Source organism: Acanthaster planci, linkage group LG09 (genome assembly GCF_054643075.1).
Source record: "Acanthaster planci isolate LZ-2023a linkage group LG09, COTS_SCS, whole genome shotgun sequence".
NCBI classification, from domain to species: Eukaryota; Metazoa; Echinodermata; class Asteroidea; order Valvatida; family Acanthasteridae; genus Acanthaster; species Acanthaster planci.
The window spans coordinates 7,138,873-7,157,152 of record NC_141785.1 but is presented as its reverse complement, the minus strand read 5'-3'; the positions used below and the strand labels follow the sequence as shown (position 1 = coordinate 7,157,152).

General features: G+C 42.5%; 1 protein-coding gene across 1 annotated transcript; it reads left to right on the top strand.

Annotated features, from left to right (window-relative positions):
* The first annotated feature begins 159 nt into the window (after positions 1-159).
* On the top strand, positions 160-17,310 carry LOC110982318 (pre-rRNA 2'-O-ribose RNA methyltransferase FTSJ3-like). The gene is made up of 16 exons (XM_022240654.2): positions 160-378; positions 2,812-2,917; positions 4,025-4,151; positions 4,621-4,720; positions 5,364-5,582; positions 6,130-6,338; positions 6,923-7,143; positions 7,816-7,911; positions 8,547-8,682; positions 9,634-9,875; positions 10,695-10,806; positions 11,439-11,532; positions 12,056-12,436; positions 13,401-13,588; positions 15,207-15,394; positions 16,083-17,310. Exons 1-16 carry the CDS (start codon positions 312-314, stop codon positions 16,276-16,278), a joined length of 2,682 nt encoding a protein of 893 aa, XP_022096346.2. The 5' UTR covers positions 160-311; the 3' UTR covers positions 16,279-17,310.
* Positions 17,311-18,280: the final 970 nt, after the last annotated feature.

Here is an 18,280-nt window from a genome sequence, read left to right as displayed (position 1 = left end):
CTCTTTTTTAACAAGGAATACTTATTTAGGATTGATATTGGATTATTAATAAAATGAACTTTTGATGAAAGCCATAATTTAGCGCAAAAATCATGACGTCATACAGGTTATGTTTGCGAGAATTTACGTGTTTGTATGAGATTTCATCAGAAAAGCACACACTCCGATGACGTATTTAAAGAGTACACACGTGCAGTTTCACCACCCGTTGACCAACACGTGTAGGCCTACATACATGTACATGTACATGTACATTTCCATCACTTGCTGCCAATGTTGGTTGTTCTTATGAGCTAACATCTTTGTCAAATATGGGTAAAAAAACGAAGACTGGAAAACAGAGGAAGGACAGATATTACCATCTAGCGAAAGAAACAGGTTTGTTACTCATTCTTCCTCAAAATTTGTTGCTGCAGTGCAGGCCTATGGCTATGCCGGTCGCGGGCCGCACTCACGTCCGAGTAACTTGGACCATAGCTCCATGCTTTGACTTACCCCAGACCTGTGGGGTCTGACGTCCGCTCCTCTGCCATGTTCGAGGAGTGGACGTCGGACCCCTTAGTTCTGGGGGGTAACTTGGACTCTAATGTTACAAATCGCCTTTTTAAACATTTGGACATGGTTGGGCGATCATCGACCGTCCAAATGGTTAAAAAGGCGACTTGTAGAGTCCAAGTTACTCGAACAACTAATGATCATCATGACCATGGCCTAGGTTATGGCCTAACGTTACTTGTTTGCATCGCTTTGCAGAGTTTACCACCCCTATAGTCATTTCGTCCTAGTCCTATCCCCACTTTGTCCCATTTCCACTTCGCCCTATTTCCACTTTGCCAAAATGTTAAACTTTATTATCTTTTGTTTACTGTTTAACCTTGGAGCAAGGAAACACCTAGGCCTACTCCTATAACTGTGGGTTTGACGTCCACCGTGCTCCCAGGCATGTCGAACCCCACAATTCTGGGGGAAGGCCTACGTTTAACCCAGGCAAAGGCTGCAACATGGACAGTTTGTCTGCCCAGCCAAACTAACCATGGCTAAAGGTTTCATTTCAACATAGGAAGTTGGCCAAGGAGAACATTACAATAAACATGATCATCTAGACGGTCTGAAGGCATCATGTCTTTTTAGCCAATGTGGATCATGCACAAGCAACAGATTTATCTTATTCCTTCAGTGCATTGAAGTCAGCGATGCTTCTCACTGTAAGGAGTGAAGTTACACTGAAAAGAGTACTTAATGCATGTTCTCAGTTTGAACAAAACTTGGTTATCGAAACCTTAGGGGTTACCACGTTTGTCATGTTTGTAGTGTTTGTCTTGGGTGCTGGTCAGGTGATCTCTTACTGCCTAGTAATTATGTTTGTCTAATATGTGCCTAGTTCAGCCTATGAACTTTTGAGACACATACATGTACATATAATTGCAAAAGGAGAGTATAAAGGGAAGACGTGCATTTTTTGTATGTGCCTTTGAAAGTCAAGTTGGTTTGGAAATAGATTCACAAAATTAGATAATTGCTGAAACATTAAAATGTCCTTTATGAAATAATTAAAATGTTAAAGAAGACATACATGTACAAGGAGCCATAGAAGACTACAGGCAAAATTTGATAAATTTTGAAAAGAATGATACTGTTTCTTTCCTTATTACAATTTAGTGTCAAATTCGTTGTCACAATTGTTTCAATCCATGTCACCTGTTAAAAGGCACCAAACAATCAAGCACAGCTGGGGCAAAGTGGAAATGGGGTGATGTGGCAGTGGGGCGGAGGGGGGATGGGGCTGATATTTGCTCCTTTTTTCCTTCCCACAGTGCCTTTCTACCATTGTGCAAAATCACCCACGAAGTACATGTATTTGTATTGACGATAATGCTTGTTTTCAAAGGCAGAAGGATGGAATGTTGTTTTCATAGTGCGACTATCCTGAGCAACTGTAAACAATTTCTTGTTCTGAGTCTACTTTTATGTACAAAAAATGTATTATTGGCAACATTTCCAAGCTGGTGGGCCAATCTGCAGGGTATACGGCACCTCCCCTTGGAAGATCATCAACAGGTTCTCTCTCAGTGGTTGTCAGCAGCATGACAGCTTGACCAAGTGCAACATGGCTCCTATTTTGTCTTGTCGTTTTCCTGTCATCTTTAACTAAAAGTCCTCTACTGTTTAAATTCAACCCAAGTTACCCAACACTTTTTAGGTGCAGGGTGTTTTATTTTCTGTTTCTGGGACCAACTCGCAGCTACATGTACATGTATGGAGGATTTTTAATAAGAGATGAAGTCCAAAATTGCACTGTGTTTGAGTCTCATCTCATGAACTTTGAGCATGGTTTATTGGTTGATTGCGCTGTGCTATTACTGGGCAATATCCAACATTAAACAATCTTCCACAACCATGAATTACAAAGAAAAGGTGATTTGTTGATGGTGAGATTATTAACAAATCATACAGTAAGATCAACCAATCAAGCAGAGATGGAACAATCATGGAGATCCAGCATTCATGCCTAAGATGAATACAAAGTTGCAATGACAATGTGACCGTGGCAGCAGGCAAATATTTGTTTCACTAAGAAAACTTTAAATTGTCAATAAAGCTTCCTGTTCACGTTCAGTTTGTGCATTTTTATTGTTAAAGTTAAATGGGAAGATGGGAGACTGCCAAGTGGCCCAAATTCTTTATTTTCATTGGTGGCTGATTGCCAACCCAACAGAAATGTCAGATTTCATTTCTCATTACAGGAAAAAAGTACATGTAGATTAAATTGGAAATTGATACCCACATGCTTTATTTCTCTGATTGTTATAGGTTATAGAGCCAGATCAGCCTTCAAGTTGATCCAGCTGAACCGGAAGTTCCAGTTTCTGCAACAGTCACGGGTTCTCGTCGACTTGTGTGCTGCTCCAGGAGGATGGTAAAGAAGAAAGACTTGGTGTGATCCGGCTCCTGCCTTAAGCTTGTTTTTTTTAACTAGCCCACCGGGCAAGTTAATCTCGGATTCCACCCCTCCCCGGCACGCAGCTGTGCCTGGCTCGATTTTTTTTTTAATTAGCATGCACATAAAAGTATTCCTTATTACAAATGTGAAGTTTGAACTCAATCAGAAGTTTGTTGCCATTTGAAGTTCAAGCCGACATGCGTGCCAGCCTGCATGTAATGAGCTCCACAGTAGAAAAGGTATACATATTTGGCTCACCCATCTCGGAAAAATGCACGCTGCACAAGAACAATATGTCTGATTTTCATGATAATGGTGTCAAAATGACCGAAAAGAGTTACTCTAAAACCCCCGAAAGACTCAACTCCTGACAAAAATGCATTATGGCGATATCAGGCAAAATGTTGAGGGTTGAGGATGGAATCCACCCCCCCTTCCCCTGCACTTTCAGGGTTTACAGCATAGCGCAGCAAGTGTATAAAAGTCTCATGCAAGTTGTTGCACTGTGCATTCAACAGCAGCCAGAAAAAAAGCCCATGTTGAGACAATTGGAGCTGGTCCCATATAACAATGCCACTGCTGGCTATTATGATGGCTTGTAACCACAGTCCATGGGGCTGATATGGGGATAGCTGACCTGTTGGGTTTTGTTGCACTGGGCAGGCAAGCCCCGATGTGTCTGGTAGGGTTTTCTAGCCAAATTACCGTGGAGGGTTAAGGTTGACTACAGTGATAGGCATCCACCCACTGCGAGGAATACCAGGCTAAAAAAATGCAAACAAGACCTTTTCCATTGGAGTCTCTGTAGGTTTTGCATGTTCTCCGTGTGGATTTTGGTTATATCTAGTAGACTTTGCAAAAACTCGCGCCAAAAGAGCCGGAGTTATCTCTGATGCAGGACTTGTAATCACCTTTTGACCAATCAGAGTGCTGTTATTCTAACTTTAATATCCATCTTTTTTCGTCATTTAGGAATTTTGTTTTATCAGGGCAAACTTTTATTTTTCGGAACGGAAGAAAGAAATCAGTGTATGCCAGGTTTTTTGTCACTGAGATTATTCTCTTTCTGTTGCAACCTGTCAGGCTGCAAGTTGCTGCCAGGAACATGCCCATGTCCAGCCTCATTGTGGGCGTGGATCTGTTTCCCATCCGCCCTATTCCACATGTCACCACCATCGTGGCCGATATCACCACTGAAAAATGCAGACAGGTAAACTTGTCAAAATACAGAGCAGGAGCTCTACCCCAGCTTAATACATGTTTCCTGCATGGTATATGTTTAAAGGTCCTCAGATATTGAAAACAAAAGTAATGCTAGAACTGATTCTTAAACAGTAACTAACAGATAAGAAACAGAGCTACTTGTACATGTATTTTTGTGTTTTGATAAATTGTCAAGATTTAAGACAGAGAAAAAAATACACCAATAAAAAAATTCTCCTGTGTGGCTCTGTCATTGGCTAAATAGCACACTGGAGTTTGGAATTGTGTACAAACTTCAAGGCATTCACAAAAAGCAGAACACAGGTGATGAACGCATGTGATAGTCTGTATTGAAGGCAGTAAACATCATCTGGTAAAATTGATGATAAGGCCCTCGGCCATAGGAAAAGGACATTGCAGAATCCAAGACAGACTTTTACAGAAAACTTTACTCTTGGTCTTCTTCTGATCATGAGGCTCTGAGGAAAGAACTTCAGACGTGGAAAGCGGACTGTGTCCTTCATGACGGTGCTCCGAATGTGGGAACCAGCTGGGTCCTGGATGCCTTTACACAAGGTTAAAAAAAATAGGTCAAACAATGTCATAGCTAAGGGGGGGACACTCCTCGACCAATCCCCCCCTAATTCCATTATTCCCCAGGTTCAATCCCTTCTACAAAACCCCCATAATTTGCCTATCACCAAGGAAATGGCTTTTCAAAAGTGTGTTTTGTCAGTAATAAAATATGAAAAGACTGGAGCTTAATAGTAGCTGTACGTGATATTAATCCCCTTCATCCCGTTTCTTAATGAATTGTGATTAAATTTGTCAGAAAAAAAGTGCCCTCTAGTGTCCAAAAAGGTCCAACCTAAATATTATGTTGGTGCCACCCACTTTCCCTGACTAAATCCTGGCTATACCACTGAGCTCGAGACAATTGCATTGCAATTCCAGTGCAAGCCCTAAGAAACACAATTGGGAAAAACAGGAGTTTTAGACATTTTGGGAGTTATTCTGCAAGTGGCTTTTTCTCCAGGTAGCACATGATTTGGTAGAACAAAACAACTTCAAAACAAATACAAATTCTTTTTCGAATAGACAGTGTTACAAAATGTTATCCTTTAATTGAGAACTTTCATGTAGAGGAGCAGTATAATCGTTTTATCTTCTTTCCATTACACGGTTTTAATTCCAAGCACCAATTTCTATCCACCAACAGCCCAGCTGACTTTGTCAGCAGTGAAGCTGGCCTCTGAGTTCCTCACAAAGGGTGGCTGGTTTGTCAGCAAGCTCTTCCGTTCCAAGGACTACCAGCCCATCATGTGGGTTCTCAACCAGCTCTTCAAGAAGGTCCATGCCACCAAGCCCCAGGCCTCCCGCAGTGAGTCGGCTGAGATCTTTGTCGTCTGCCAGGGCTACTCAGCTCCAGACAAGATTGGTGAGCAAATTTCAGCTTTAAACCCTTGCAAGGAATAAAGTTAACTAACACCTATGTACAGAGTCACAATCAAAATCTGAAACTCAAAAAGCAAAAATGTAAATCTGATGTTTACAGGAGCATGCTACTTGCGGGCTTGAAGTTGAGACTATCATAAGCTGTCACAAGTCCAGTCACTACAAACAGGGAATGAGCAATAAGATATGAAAGTCTTTACCAAAGTTTAATGGTTGACTTGAGACTTGATGAGACTTATGAGGATTTTTGAGGCTTTTCAATGGACTCAACTGCAGCATGGCTTCATAGCATTGGTCGTTTCTCATAATTTGTTAAACATTCTACAAACTAGAGACAATTAGTAACACAAATTAACTGCATTCAAATGTATTTTAGATCGACCGTACTCATTTCGTAAGGTTTTTCTGAAATCATTGAAAATTTGCAACATTTTTAACATCCACACATGGAAATATTGCATGGAAAGTGTGAAAATGTTTGCGCATGGCAAAGTGTTTAAGACTCCATTACGGCTCTGTTCCTGGTACAGATCCAAAGTTCTTTGACCCCAAGGCCATCTTCAACGAGGTTGCCATGGAGACCAAGAAGAAGTTTGCCATCCTGGCCGACCCGAACAAGCCCCACAAGCCTAAGGCAGAAGGATACACGGAGGGCGACTACACGCAGCACACAGCAGTCAAAGTCACCGAATTCTTAGCATCTGATTCCCCAGTCGAGTTGCTGAACAGCGCGAGTGAGGTAAGAAATATCCAAAGCCACCAAGGCAGGATGATGGTGGATTTGAAGTTAAAGCAGGTGTGCACGCGCATTTGTTGTGTTTCATAAATCAGTCATGGCCATGTTGAATCTGTGAGTGAGGTGTGTGCTTTGAGCGGTAGAATAGAACCAGCCTCCAGTTGCATCCACTGCGTGTTTTCTTTGCACACTGCAAAATGCTGTAGCGTATACATCACGTACAAGATTCTGCCCTGCCCCCCCGGGTGCTAACCATCGCCTTTCGAGACGAGGATGCGGACACCCATCACATGCATTACAAACTGTAAAGTAAACCTGGTAGCAAGTCAGAGAGGTTCAAAGTTTGAGATTGCAAGGGGGTAGAAATTTTCGAAAGCAAGGTTAGGTTGACACTCGAAGACACATCAGGACAGCAAAAATGGATTATAAATGCAAACTCTTAGGCAGGGAAAGTAGATCTGAATCTAAAACTTGGGACGGTGGAAATAGAAGAAAGTCCACATTGCAACAAACAAAACCCTTGCTGTACACCTGAGTAAACCTGCCTACTGGCAAAATGGAGGACTTATCTTTGTTCCCCTTCACAGCTGGTCTTTGATGACGGGTCCATCGCCAACCACAGCTTGACCACTCAGGAGCTCAAGTATTGCTGCAGGGACATCAAGGTGCTGGGAAGGAAGGAGATCCGACTGCTCCTGAACTGGCAGAAGAAGCTGGCCAAGGAGGCGGCCGAGAGGGCAGAGGCCAAGAGCGAGGCAGCCCAGGAAGAGGAGGAGAAAGAGAAGGAAGAAACAGAAGCACCAGATGGGTGAGTCATTTAACCACTTCAGACCAGATGACATGAAAAATATGAGGAGTTCCTCGCGTTTCCTCTTGGCTAAAAGCGATGTCTTATGACAAGATATCGCCACTTGACATATAATGAACTTTGGAGGTCACATGCTCATTTTTTACTGCACCCATGCTTTTTAAAACTCAGAGACAATGTCACAAAGCACCATTTGCTTAAAAAAATCAATGAAAATTGCTCAAGCACAGTGACAAGTACAGGCTTCACCAGGCACTGCATACAGAATTGGCCAGAGTGTGTTTAAATGTCCTCAGTGTTATGAGTAGAAAATCCCAGCGTGTCTACCCATCATTGGGCAGGAAGTGGTCAAGGTCCGTCTTCCATTCCCCGCGACGGTGATGATTTCGACCCCCATTTCATGAAAAGTATGAGCCTACCCCGAAAGAGAGCACACTGTGAGAAATTCGAGAACTGCAGTCAGTAAATAATGCTTGGACACATAACCGTCGGGCGTTTTATCTGTCCTAGTCAAGAGCAACTCAGCATGTCCATTAACAGAACCAGGGAAGAGGGCATTGAGGGCCGTGGTCCCCTCACCCAACAGGACAACTTGGTCAACTTGTAAATACTTTTTAGTATTTGATTGTAGAGGTTTGATGAGTCATTCTTTTAATAATCCATCCTGTACAGAGAGGCTGACGATGAAGCAGACAGTGAAGATGAGCTGGAAGAGATCAACAGGCAGCTACAGGAAGCCAAGGAGGAGGAGAAGACTGCCCTCAAGAGGTGAGGAAAGCCAGGTCAAAGGTTGTTACAAAGCAGCAGCACCTTCAGTAGCAACCTTCAGCAACAAGAAGAACTAGAAGCAATAACTGCAGTGGCACAACGCTTGTGACGGGGTGCACACACGGCATGCCTCTCCTACCACGCGTAGGTCAAGGTTAAGAATGCATCCATGACTGCAGTGCTGCCATGATTCAAGCATTGCTATTGATTTGTCTGTAGAGTTTCTTCAGGAGTTGGTCATATTAAATCGAAAGTGTGGCTAACTTTTCATTTCCCTTTTGGTTTCCGCTTAGGACGATGAAGAGTTCAAAATTTGCTATTACATTTATCTAAATGGTTTAAGCCACTGGAAAAGGAAACAGAAAGTGTGGCTTGGAATCTCAAATAGTTTGGCACCACCATCCCCTTCAAAAGTTGACATTGAATAAGATTCAATAAGGTTCAGGGAACATGATAAAAAATGGCGTCCCCTAAAATATTGCTTCCCTCCCTTGCCAAATGCTTTCCTACTGCAATGGTAGCTGGTCTTTTAGAGACTCTGTGGTTGTGTTACTGCCTCACAATGTGATTGGACCTCATTTCTCCTTTTTTTTCTTTCGTTTTGTTAAAGTTGGTTTCAATTTTTCTCTCCCCAGAAAAAGGAAAGACCAGCTAAAACGGCGCAAGAAGTTGCGGGAGCGTTTGCAGAAAGCCATGGCCGTGACGACTGGACAGAATGACACTGTGGAAGCTGCATCACTGTTTGCCCTACAAAACATGAAAAATAAAAAAGTGAGACGAAATCTTGAAACTGGCTACTTGATCAGTACATGATAACACCCTCTGGCATTGAAAAATGAAGAAAACGTCAAACTTCTACGGAATGGATCAGCTTTGGCCCCTTGTCCCAGCGCTGGTCACAGTAACCTATTCTGTTTCGCTTTCAGACTTCAATTTTATGAAGAAGACTTGATGGCTCATCACAGCTTCATTTTCAGCTACAGAAATGTCAGACATAAGGCCATAGTTTGGAGAAGTTTTGAGCCTGTGATGATGCCATGCCTGAAACTATGCTGGGAATCAAGAGATTGTCCACATTCACACATGTGGCAGTGTTTCATAGGGTCTGCTCCTTGTTACATAACAGTCATGTTTTCCTACAAAGTGGCTGCTAAAACTGTGGCTGGCCATCAGCTCAAAAGTAAGAGCACAATTCACACAAAGGAGTTGAAAATCCCGTGCAGATATCAAAACACCCAAAAATAAACACCTGTACTTACTCAATTCTAAATTAAAACACAACCCCCATTAAAATGAATGGGACAAATGTACTTTTGGACAAAATTGAGGTGAATGGAAAACCAGCCAAAGGGTAAGTTTCCTGCAATCTCTGGCCCTCCGTACAAATTGTAGACAAAACAGGAGTGGTCTAAACATGAACTTGCTAAGCAGGAAAAAAAGTTGAGAACTAGTTAGATTTATCAGCTTCGGCTGGTAATCTGTTACTGCTTAGCAAACATCTGCCATGCTCCGCACACTTCTGTGCTCAGAAGTCCAATGAACTTGGGTCCAGACGAAAGAGGGAGCATTTATCAAAGCATTGCCATCAACCTGACTTCATTTTTAGTTCGTGTCATTTCACCCTGATACAGGATTCCAAAAATTAAATTTCCCTCAGTAAATGCAGACACACCCTCAAAAGCTATGCAGGGCCGAAAAAGTGATTCTGTTCCTTTTCGACAGCAACTTCAAGTCATCAGCCAGGACGACTCGGAAATAGTGGACAAGGCGGCCCAGGAAGAGGAGGACCACGATTCAGAGATTGAGGCCCTGACCAGACAGCCCTCGGACAGCGAGAGCGACTTGCCCAGTGAGCTGGACTCAGACGAGGCCCAGATCCTGATGGAGGAGAGGCTTGCCAAGAGGAGGAAGAAAGGAGGCGGAAGCAGCGACGATGAGGTCGACGACAAAGATGATTCGGATGTGTGAGTGTCTAACCTCTCATATCACATTAAGTGTGGATTTTCTTTCCGTCTTTGTTCCCTGCTCCAAAGTCTTAAGAATGGCTGGAATTGGGGACATTGGTCAAGTTGTGTTAAGAAGTTTGTGAGAAACCGAAAACATCTTTGCTCCACCTGTCTATCCCGAAATGTTTGTAATCAAGTGTTCCCTCAAACTAGTTGTGCCTTGAGAGAAATTCTGCTAGGATCCAAATGTCATACCTTCTGACTTTTCTGATTTGTGCATTTCAAGTGTCTGTAGCCAGCGAGCAGCATGCAGCAGTTTTGTATTTTACAGTTCTGGGAAACGGTTGTAATTTAATGCCATACTCTGAATTTGTTCTGCCAATGTGTCCTCCTTTGCATTCACGTTTAAGGTTGGATTGGGGAGGAGGCCATCAGGGGTCATACCAACCCCCCACCCACCCCCAGCAAAAGCATTTTGGGGGGGGGAATAATGAGAGAAGGGCAGTTTTTTTTCCCACCATTTTTTCCTCTTTTTCCTTTCCCTTCTTTCCGAAAAGCATAAAGTACCAATACGTGGCCTAAAACCCCAGAGAGACCAGAAAAGATTTTACACATTAAAAATCCAAAACACTTTGCCGTGAAACCAAATTTGCCCACCCCCAAAAAAAGGTTGGTTCTGGTTCTGCAAATGACTGTATAAAAAAGTTTGTACATGTATTTTCATTTCCTTTTGTTTTATTTAAAACAAGGATTCTGGTTTTCATAAAAAAAGCTGCTGCCAATTTTTCATGTAAGACTTCGTTGCAGTGAAATTGGGTCCCTGTTTTTTTGGGACAGTGATTTTGGAGCTGAGAATGAGGAGCTTAAGAAGAATCCCCTGATGGTGGACCTCGACACGACAGACCACAACACCAGGTCCCAGCGACGCACCGACATGTGGTTCAACAAGGTAAAGGAGAAGATTGTGCTCAGGTCCCCTGGAAAAATCACTGATCATTTGTTACGGTCCGCTACCAGAAGCACACCCGTCCCCTGAGTGTGAACCAAATATCATTTCTGAGAAATGAAGCACAAGCTATACAATCAATTGTCTTCGTTTTGAAGGTAGTGGCAGGCCGGTTACTCGTGAAGATCGTATCTCAGGAATCTTGACATCTAGATGCAGCATGGAATTACAAGCTTGGAATTCCCGAAACTAAGTGCTCAAAGTGTTTGGGAAGGGGACAGCTGAGAGAACGTTTGGTCAAGTACCACGTGTTGATCAACATCAACTTGTGTACATTTGTCTGCCAGGTTTGCCCCCCTGGCTCCCTGCTGTATAAAAATGTATGTGTAGCTTTTGGTAACCAGTGATGCAAGCAATCTTAATTGCCTGACCCCATAAAGTCCTCCAAACCTGTCCAACCTTTTGTCCAAGTCCAAGCATTGGAGTGATATTAGTAGAACTTTGCTACATGTGCTCTACATTTCGTAATTCAGAAGAACGAATGTGTGGGAGTAAAAATGCATGCAGTTACCAGATGGGGTTTTATATTTTAATTACAACTACCAAACTTGTTGCTTCTTTTCGTTCCCTTTCAGCCAATTTTCTCTGGCCTTGAGGTAGAGGAGGATGAGGATTTTGAGATCTCTCAAATGACAGACAACTATCGGCAACAGGGCGGCTCCATCATAGGTGGGTTTGTTTCTAGCTGTGCAGTATTTCAGCCTGAACCTTTTCTCCTGGCTCTCATATTTATAAGATGTGACTCTCATAATGGGCCATTTTTTTTTATATTCGGAGTTTTGCCTGTTGAAGAGCAAAACTCCCTGTATACAAATATTGGCTCTGAACAGTGGGTATAAAGCCTCTTACTCAGGGTTGATATTGGACAAGCACAAAAAGCATGTAGACACAATGTATATGTTCCTATGCTCATTTTTGGCATACCTGTGAAAACTCCCTCAGTGTGCCATCGATGAAAACAAAAACTGTGTATGAATTGGTTTCTTTTTCATGGAAAGGTATAGTGTCTGCTTATCTGAAATAGGTTCAATGTTTCATCTCTAAGTTCTTTTACTACTTTGTGAAATTCCTTCATATTGTCAGAAGTAACGCTAGCATAGAAAGGTTAATCAAGGTCCTTTGGAAGCATGAAGTTAAGATCAAAAACAAAAGAGTCACAAAGTCAACATATTTTTGTACCGTCAACTTGTAGAGAGGCGTAAAAGAGAGAGCGGAGACGAGACCGATGAAGAGGTATGGAAAGTGACGCAGACCAAATCCTCAAAGTCCAAGAGCGTCCGATTCGACACCAGCATTACCAGCATCACAGACCAGGGCCAGAAGGAAGAGGAAGAACTGCCCTCGGACAGCAGTGAGGATTCTGACTTGGGTAATGCCCTGAACGGTGTCCCTGGCAAGAGGATGGAGCACAGCGACGACAGCGACAGTGATTACGATGATGAGGTGATGATCCGGGAGATGATGGACACCAAGGGGACAGATCGGGGTCCCGTCAAGAAGGACAAGGAAGCGTCCAAGAAGAAGTCTGCAAAGGAAAAGAGCGGCCTTGAGGTCACACCAGCAGAAGACAAAGGTTAGTCTTTGAAGCACGTCATATTCTACGACGCAGTACAAAGAAGCCTTTTTCAAGTTCTTCCCTAAAGGGAGATCAAAATTGTTGTGGGGGCTGAAAGATTTAAAAATTGCTTCGTCTCTTTCCGAAGGGTGAGTCAAACTTTTGGGGCTTTTAACATTACTTTTTGGATGGGAGGAATACGAGAATATTCCCCTAAATTCCTTTTTTCCCATTTTTTAAATAAAGAGATTTGCTGTTTTGGACCCCCCCTCAGATCTACAAAATGTCTTCCCTAGTAATACCTTACTGGGAAACTTTATCAGGATGTTACTTTCTCCTCCGATGACATTGGTCACAGTTCAAGTAAAATGTCAACTGATTCTTTCTCTCTCTGTAATTCTTGCTGTGTTCTCTCTCATTTAAAGTTGTTCACCTTGTGATCTTTGGTTGGCACTTTTCAATAAAAACAGAGATTAGATTTGTTAAGTTTGACAATTCTGACCTGATCTAATTACAGTCATTTGCAAAAGTTTAAGACCACTCGGAATTTTATTGGTATATCTGACACTGGGCCTCCATTACATTGTCTCATTGAATGATTAACATGTATTTACAGCGGTCCCAAACTTTTGCAAATGACTGTAAATGAGTCGTAAGTCCCCAGAGCCATATTTGAGCTGAAGGTCTGTAAAAGAATGGTGCACAGTGTAATCAACCCAAACGTAAAATTTTTTCCACCGACTTTTTCACCAGGATGCCAAACCTAGTCATACATCAAAACATTGAGTTAAGTATAATCCTTCAAATAACGACAAAAACAGAACTACACGGAAAAAAATGGCCTCAAGACTCATGTTGTTGGATCTGGCCATATTTTTTGAGAACTTGCCACAGGCTCGACTTCAACACCGGTTGTCTCGTAATCGATTATAAAATCAGTAAATCTTTCAGTCAAAAATATTGTTTCTTTCTGGCTCACCAGCTGCCTACGTCAAGTACCTAGACCCAGAGGGCCTTGCCGTGGGAACCCTCATGGCCACCTCAAAGAAGAAACGCCGGGAGATCATCGAGCACGCCTACAATCGCTACTCCTATGGTGAGGAGTCCCTGCCGTCTTGGTTCAAAGAAGAGGAGGTCAAACACACCAGGAAACAGTTGCCTGTTACCAAGGTAACCACAGTTTACCCCAGGAAAAAAAGGACTATGGCTCCAGCCTGTGATTGGAGAACTGGAAAGCAAGATTGCTCTTAACATTGATCGATACTTAGTTTTTCAAGGACACCAAAAAGTTCAAGTTTTGACCTTTAACCACTTCGTGCCGGGGCATTTTTCAACGTTGATAATGCTGGGCCCGCATGACTAGCATTTTTTTCGTTTTCAAAATCCTTCAACAATTCATCATTCCATTTAACAGTCGTTTATAGCCGCACGGAGTAATCTTCAGGCACTACTCTAAGTTGACAGGTGACCTTCATTGACACCCGAATATTTCAGCCAGGCCTGCAGCCTTGTAAACAGAGCCCAGATTGTGCGGTGTTATACAACTGTCTTTTGTTCACGAACCTGGCTCAGTGCACTGCTGACCTCTTTTCAATAGGGGCCAGATTAGCGTGCAGCGGTGCTGTGTGGCTCATCGCTGCGGTGGTGGAGAGCTTTTGTCCCCGGTGGTAATCCGCTTGCTCTCAATGCCCCAAACTTTGGTATACGGTTTCAAAACAACGCTGGATTATCACCACTTTTGAGAGCGAAAAATGCCAGTAATGCCCAGCAGCCTGGTCTTTTGTTCGGAGTGCGGTCTTTTGTTACAGGGCCCTGTTTCCTTTGTCCGAGTTTGGAGACCCCGGCCACGCATATAAACCATACGGCTCCGATTTCGGAGTCCCCGGCTGGTAGTGGTTAATGCTTGAAATAAAAATTTTGTTATTTTCTGAAAGTTTGTCTGAAATTTTTCTTGATTCCTGCAGTTGGGAGTGCTTGAAGAAATGTTGAACTTTGGTGGCTGCAGAAACAATACCGAACTCTTCCCAGAAATTGTAACACAGGGATGCATTCAATGACTTGTGTTTAGGCACTCAACTTGAATGTCAAACCTACCAAAGAATGTCCACCTTGCAAATATGTAAATGTGGCCACGGAACCACAACACCATTTCTGGATGAAGTAATACTTAATTGTAAATGAAGTTGTGGCAATAGGTTTTTGTGGAAATGGAAGCCTGCAGCCTCAGAATGTGCTCAAAATCTGCCGTTTTTAGCAACAATACCATACTCGGCATTATTTGAATGTGATTTAGAATGGATATATCTTACTCTCTTGTCTAGTTATAACAAGTCGTTAAAAAACTATTTTTATAATGTCTGATGTACTCTCGTTCAGCAGTTATACTTGCATTCATCTTGTTGTCCAAATATTTTGTTCTGTTGAGGAAGAAACACAATAAATGAGCATTTGACAACAGGTGCACCATTGGATGACTTTTGTCATGCCAGGTGGCGGCAAAGACTCCAGTCCTTTATCACCTGTCCACTACTGCTTGCTTCATTTTTTAAGCACGTGCACATTAGCTCAAATGTGACACAGACAGTTGTTTCAGTTGGTGCCACAAATGTAGTGCATTGAATCCCAGAACGGGTTTAGCCACTTCTTTTCGTTAACAGCCAACAAGATTTTTGCCTCAACACTGACAACATTCAACAGAACTGCACTGTACGTCAGTTCGGAAAAAGTATTGAAATGAAATACCAATGTGCGATACTGACTACTTCATTCTTTTTGTCTTCCTCATTAGGAAATGGTCGCCGAGTACCGCGCCCGGCTCAAGGACATCAACGCCCGGCCGATCAAGAAGATCGCCGAAGCTAAGGCACGCAAGCGACAACGATCCCTGAAGAAGATGGAGAAGCTTCGCAAGAAAGCTGAAGCCATCAACGATACAGTTGACATCTCGGAAAAGGAGAAGCTAAACCAAATTAAACAGTAAGTGCTGACTGACAATTTTTTTTATAAACAGGGAACTGTAATGAGCATCTCAAACCTTGGGGAGTATTTGGTCTCAAGAGAGATTAGAGTATATTTCTAATGAACTTTGTGTTTATCTTTGTTACCTGGCAACAGTGTCCCACAGAAGGCACAGCACAGCAAATCACCAGAGTCGCTTTTGAGTTTTACAGACCTTTAAGAAAATCTTGCACAAAAAAAACTTGCACATGGGAGATCAGTAGTAACCCTCAACATTTTCATCACGATGCTAGACTGCATGATGCATCCAATCAGGGAGCACTTACTAAATTACTGAAGTACAAAGTGTTGCCTTTTTGGGGGGCCATTACATTTAGGGGTCGGTGATTTTTACCACTGTCTTGTTTTGTTTATCTGGTCTTTGACACAGAGTGCACTTGTCCAGAGGCAATTCGGCATCAAGCAGTTTTGGGTTTGTGGTACAATGCCATTGTATGCTTGTAATGGCATTACATTGATTTGTCTGCAATCTGCAATTCCAAAAAGATGGCATGTTAGACAGATCTCATGAACCATGGCTCATGGGTCACTGGTTTGGATCCCAACACTGTCCAATCTTTACTCACCTAAGTCTGATAATTCTTTATTTCTGGGCTTGCCGGCGCGTTCTGACCCCCTCAAATTGCCCCTTTCCTGTCTTTGGCAGGCTGTACAAAAAGGTCAACAAGAAGAAGCCCAAGGAGGTGACCTACGTCGTGGCTAAGAAGGCCCACGCCGCCAAGCGGGTCAAGCGCCCTCGCGGGGTGAAGGGGCCCTACAAGGTGGTGGACAAGCGCATGAAGAAGGACGTGCGAGCCATGAAGCGGGTGGAGGAGCGACGGAAAAAGGGCAAGAGGAGATGAGGTCGCAAAAGAGGCTTGACAAAAAGCTTGACAGACTGCAACAAGCCTCGTCCGGATGGGCTGTGCACGTATTCCTTCGCTAGCCACTGAATACTGAATACAAAAACAGTGCTGGCTGGCCATTCAGAACGAATACACATAGATTTAAATTGTACTGCGTGCATAAATGGTACTTCAGACGTGGTGCACACTACCTGCGGTGGTGTGAACTCGTTACTGCGCTGTCAGATACACCTTTCTTAAGATTAAAGTGCCTGTAACATCTGAGGTTTTGTTTTTGGCCAGAAAACTTGGACGTTGTGTTATAAAAAGGACGACTGAGGAATGCTCATCATCAATTGGGCAGAAGGATCAATTGATTCTACAAACAAAACTTCACAATGGAAACAACTGCTTGGCTCATTAAACCCACTGACTACGATCCATTTCAAATGTCTAAAATAGGTGGATATTTAAATTGCATAAAAAACAGGATAAGATCTTGCAAGGCATGGTGGGAACCAGCAAGCCATACCTATAGGAACAGAGTTGGTAATATCCAATTTTACAGCCTGTCACACAATATGGTATCATAAAGCTCCTTGGCCCTTTTGTAGGCAAAAGGTCATTCACTTCCAGGTTCACTATAGATCCTAAACCTCCGAGGTGCTCTGAATTCCCCAAATCCATCAGAACGTTCTGCAGAGACTTTAAGTGTGAACGTTGTGAGGACCAAAGTGCTAAAACCCGACGTGACCACAGAATGTTTAACTCGAGGTACATGTATAGTGACAATGACATGCCTGCAGCATGAGGTAATCTTTACTTTTTATTTCTTCACAGCGTCGAGAATGTTTGGTTTTGTGGCACGGATTTGCAGTACATTCTGTCAATACATTCTGGTTGGTCTTTAAGTAAAAACAAAAAAATCAATTATCCCGTTATTGTTACAAAAATAAATCACTGTACTGTATATTGTGTACAGAATTTGTTGTGGACGGCCATTGACTGTCCCCAGTAATAAAAAGAGACTGAAGATTGGCCTATTGAAAATGTATCCAGAAAGTTATGTTCATGTGGTGTTTTTCATTTTATTTTCAATTGTATTTGCATTTCTAGATATTTGAAATGTGGTGGGCCTCCTTGTGGGGTACAGTCTTCTTTTAAAAAAGTTATTTGCAGAAAAAAAAAGGATAAGGTAAACCTTGAAATTGAAGTAAATTTGGACTTTTGGGAGAGCTGATGAACTTAGTTACTGTTCATAATCATAATTGAAACTTTATCTTTACTTCCAAAAGAGGAATCTTGGAACTGTTGACATTTCTGATGTCATTACACATTTGTGGTTGTATTCATGGCATGAATACCGGTGATGATGTTGCAAAATTTGGGTTCATCGCTTTTGTGTCAAGACTGACCTTATCTTGAATAGAAGTGTACAATGTATAAAGCAGCTATCTTTCGGGTAAGTGCTTTTGTTCATGTGCCACTGACCGGAAAGATTACCACCACGCACGACCTCTATTGATGTATCAGTTGCTGACACAGCAAGGCAGTGTGTTCTGTGGGCCTTGAATCACACCAAGCAATAGACCTATGGCATAATGGACATCACACTTTGTGTTGAAATATGGTGCCATGTGGAGACCCAAGACAATAGGTTGAAAAGTTCTCCACAGGGAAGTTCTTAAGGTGTGTTGGTCTCCACAAGGATTTCACAAATGGATTTTGGAAATTTTTGGAAAGGAGGGATTTTTAATGTTTTATTATCCATGGCAAGTTGAAGTATTTTATATATGGGACGGTTGAAATTTCAACCCAAGAATTTAACTCTTGATTCAAATGGGAGCATTTTGAAAACTGCGTTTCACACCCGAGTAGCTTAATATATGAAAAACAAAGCACTGTGTCCACAAGGATACAGATGTTGGTATGTGTGGTGTAAATGTGGCCCTCCACACAAGAAGTCCATATAGTGCAGGGTTTTAACTTCAAAGGCGTGGACTTGCACACGTCCACACAG

Bases quoted from the DNA above. Each gene is read 5' to 3' on its own strand.
- LOC110982318 (XM_022240654.2), top strand. From the start codon at position 312: ATGGGTAAAAAAACGAAGACTGGAAAACAGAGGAAGGACAGATATTAC. The intron at 7,912-8,546 runs GTGAGGAAAGCC...TTCTCTCCCCAG, and splicing joins GAGAAGACTGCCCTCAAGAG to AAAAAGGAAAGACCAGCTAA. The intron at 9,876-10,694 runs GTGAGTGTCTAA...TTTTTGGGACAG, and splicing joins GACAAAGATGATTCGGATGT to TGATTTTGGAGCTGAGAATG.